At 38.1% G+C, this 3,845-nt stretch overlaps 1 protein-coding gene across 1 annotated transcript in view; it reads left to right on the plus strand.

Moving 5' to 3' along the window:
- LTO1 (LTO1 maturation factor of ABCE1) overlaps window positions 1-3,267 on the plus strand; it is a 7,065-nt gene extending 3,798 nt beyond the window's left edge. Inside the window, exons 2-5 of the mRNA XM_029963793.1 lie at window positions 28-133; window positions 2,016-2,086; window positions 2,580-2,697; window positions 3,052-3,267. Coding sequence (XP_029819653.1) covers window positions 28-133; window positions 2,016-2,086; window positions 2,580-2,697; window positions 3,052-3,120 — 364 coding nt within the window. The 3' untranslated portion in view covers window positions 3,121-3,267. The remainder of the gene's footprint in view (window positions 1-27; window positions 134-2,015; window positions 2,087-2,579; window positions 2,698-3,051) is intronic.
- Window positions 3,268-3,845: the final 578 nt, after the last annotated feature.

The following is a 3,845-nucleotide window of genomic DNA, read 5'->3' on the forward strand; positions in this document are numbered from 1 at the left end:
AAAAAAACTGCACTTCTGCCTTCCCAGGTTCCACGGTGAGGGGTATCAGGAGGGATATGCCGAAGGCAGCCACATTGGAATTGCTGAGGGAAGGAGGTACGGAGCGCTCCACGGCGCCAAGGTCGGGTCGGAGGTAAATGGGAAAATGCTTCAGGGTTGCAATGTCTTTGTCACTGGGAAATCACTGTAACACAGCAGCTGTTGGGCAAGGCCTGAAATCATCATCAGTCTGAGGTTACACTGCCCCATAAAAGTGGTTTAATGGTGGTATTTTGATTTGAAGAGTTGAGTGGGTGTGTTTATGTTTTTTAAGCTTATTTGCTATGTGGAACTTCGGTGGGGCTTTTTTTTTTTCTGAAAGGATAAGAAGAAACAAAGAAATTCAAACAAGCTTGCTCAGAAAAACATTATGAACTGCACATTTATTTTTGTATCCCAAAATTGTGTCTAAAGGCCCCCCTGTGCCATCTCCTGTGGCTCAACATAGGGGAAAAACGTGGAATCTTGAGACACTTTGGATGGAGAATCATGAAGGGGTGATTCTGTGATTCCCGAATCAGTAACCATTCCTAGAAATTCCAGGGGTGGAGGGTGGTGCTGAGGCACTTCAACTTGTCCCATATATCCAGCTCCAGTCTGTCATAGCACAGAGTGCTGTGTAATTGTAGTTCCAGGATTCTTTAGACCTGAGAATTTTTACAGCTCTGCTGGGAAGCTGTACTGCAGTTTTCGTGGCAGGCCCCATTCCAAGCAGAGCACCACCCATCTAAATCTGTTGGATCTGTTGAAGACCTCTGGGTAATCTGGCAGTTTGCCCTTTTGGTATTTTCAGGTTTCAGAAGGTTAATTGCCTGCAGAAGGAACAGTGGCAATGGCATTAATCCGTTTTGTAATGAAAAAAAAAAGTAAACTCAAAGCAGAAAGAATGGCCATCACAAAATTTTGGGTTGCATTTGGGCATGATACAGAGGGGTGCAGTGATTGGATATTTTTCCCATTTACACTCCAGTGATGTAGTTCTATCATTGTATAATGAGATGTTAAACAGGAGTCTCCAAAGCTGGATAGTTTTATACAAAATGGTCCCAGACAGACCATAATAGAGAATTGCTCTAATCTGCTTGTATTGGGAAAGCTCCAGAGGGCAGTAGGATTATACAGTTAAATTAGAGGGTGACTTGGGTAACCTTAGACCTGTCAGTCTGTTTTGTGTCTTGGGTAGAATCTGGATGATTGCTGATCTGATGCTGGCCTTGGTTGATAGTGAATTCAAGTAAAACATTGTAATTAAAGTGTGTCTGTCCTTGGACTTAATCTCTCAAAGTCAGCTGACTTCTGGTTTTGGCTGTCTGTGTTGTTTTTGTGTGAATGCTGAGTCACTTTTGAAAGGCACTTCAGCCGACTTGTCCAGTTGGTGCATTGAAGGACTTCCCCATATTCCTGTTTCATTTGGTGTCCAGAGTTGTACTGAAGAGTTCTGGCAGCAGGGCTCAGGCAGCTCCTCCTGCTTCTTTCTGATTCCTCTTCAGTTGGGCTGATAAAGTTGTTTATGTATTAAATCAAAAAAAAGTGTGGTTTCCTCCCTGACTTGAGGGCTCCCTCAGTCCCTGGTACCTTTTCATAGGGCTGTGCATGGGCTGCTTTAACTCAGAACTGCTGCAAAAACAAGCACCAAAACCTCTTAAATAGCTTGTTCTCTTAACTTTTCCCTGCTACTAGACTTCAATAAATTTGGGGGTTCAAAGCATGTAAAGCAGTGCTTGTGTTTTGCAGAATTGCTTTTCATGCTGCATTTTAAATATCTTGTCCTCTGATGCTGAACAACTTCTTACAAGAAGTTTTCTGACTTAGGTAACTCTCCTTCCCTAATTTAGTGAACTTTCCAGTGTGTGTATCCAGAGTTGTTTTTTTCCTGAAGAACAGAATACAATGTTGTGCTTTACTGTTGTTTGACCATATAATCTGTTTGATTTTTGGGACTTTTTTCCCCTCATGACACTCTTTTAAATTCACAGATTGGCTGCTACCTTGGGTTTGCACTGACATGGCACTGTCTGCTCCAGAAATGCACAGATGAAAAGAGCAGGTAAGGCTAAAAAGGTCAAAAGTAATTTTTTTTTCTGTGACTTTCATTCTTTTCTTTGTATCTTTTTTTTTTTTTCTGTCCAGTTTTCAGCCATTTTGATATGTGTTCTGGTAAGCTTTTTTTTACTGCATTTCTTCATTTCTCCCAGTATTTCTAATTTCTCTCGAGTATTTCTAATAAATACTTCTGAGGATTCTTGAATATTTCTCAATTTTGGGCAGGTGAGTTAAAAAGGAAACCTTAACTTTTGTCAGTTGTGCTGCAGCTTAATTTCTGATTATGGCTTAAATGTGTATTAAACACACACTGTCAGTGAGCTGAATGGGAGAAGTTGAATTAAAGAAGGATGGAGGGCTGGGTTCTATGCTCTGAATTATTAATTCAAAAATCAATATAATTTCATATTGATGGATTGAAAAAAAAACTTCTGTAGTAGCGTGGTTGGCTCTTCTGCTTGGATTTGATTTATTTTTGTTGTTTTTTTTTTCCCTAGCAAAAAGATAAGGGCTCTGGAGTCATTAATAGGGATGATTCAGAAATTCCCATATGAAGACCCCACTTATGATAAGCTGCAGGAAGATCTGGAAAAAATCAGAGGAAAATTTAAACAGGTTCGTAGGATTAAGTTGTTATTTTATTTAGCACATTGATTAATTTCTGAATATATTTAGTTTCTAAACCCACTCCAAAACATGGTATTTGTGTGGAGCAATCATTCCCCTGCTGCAGTCATAGTAAAATACTTGAAATGAAGTGAATTAAGTGAAAATACTTGATAGTTGAAAATTCCCCAACCAGTAGCAAATGAAAAATAAAAGAAGAAAATATTCTTTGAAAGGCAAGTTGAAGGTATTTTTTGACAATGAATTGCAAGTGGGACCAGAATAAGAGAAACTGGGAGTTTTGTTGAACATTCTTCTTGGAAAACAGACACTTTGAAACACTTCTGTGTATTTTTTTTTTAGGTTTGTTCAATGCTAAATATTCAGTCTGATTTTAGAATTGGTACTGAAAGATCTTCACTAACATTTTGAATACAACAGATGAAGATAAACGTGGATGACCAAAGAAAAAAAACATTAAAGAACAGAACTGGAAAAGTGGTTTTTTATCTATTTTTTATTTTTTTTAAAAAATCAAAATAGTGAAGTGGTGCTAAATATTAAAGGGCAAAGGGAAAACCATTGGACTTGTAGTGTGTCATTTAACATTTATTATCTCCAAGTTTTATTTAGGACCACTGAAACACTAGTGTGTAAACCTGTTGAATAGAAATATTTGCTTTAGTTCCTCAAAAGGAAAACACATGCATTTGCAAAGTTTCCTTATTTAAAGGATGTATTACGTTAATTAAAGATCTGTGTGTGCAGATTGTTGAATTTACACAATGTGTAGATGCTGTAGGTGAAGTAAAATATAATCAGTTCCCAGTTTTTGTGGGTAAAGGATAAAATGACAAATGAAGTCAGAAAGCAAAGGAGGAAGAATAAGATCCCTGCCCATAAATTAGCTGCAGCTCACAACGTGGAATTTGCACTTGGATTTTCCAATAGCTTTGGTAGGGGAAGAGAGGGATCTCCCAAACCCCCAAAATCTAAACCCCAAAAGGCAGCAATTTAAGTGATAGGTTAGAAAAACATGACTACCAGAAGAGCTGTGGTTGTAATTTAATGTATTTATTAGTACCTTTTATCACAGAGTGGCTTTTTTGTTTTCCAGTCTTGAAAATGAACCCTTTAGTCTCCTTCCAATAAATGGA

This window comes from Manacus vitellinus, unplaced genomic scaffold, assembly GCF_001715985.3.
Source record: "Manacus vitellinus isolate BGI_N305 unplaced genomic scaffold, ASM171598v3 scaffold_63_pilon, whole genome shotgun sequence".
Classification (NCBI taxonomy): domain Eukaryota; kingdom Metazoa; phylum Chordata; class Aves; order Passeriformes; family Pipridae; genus Manacus; species Manacus vitellinus.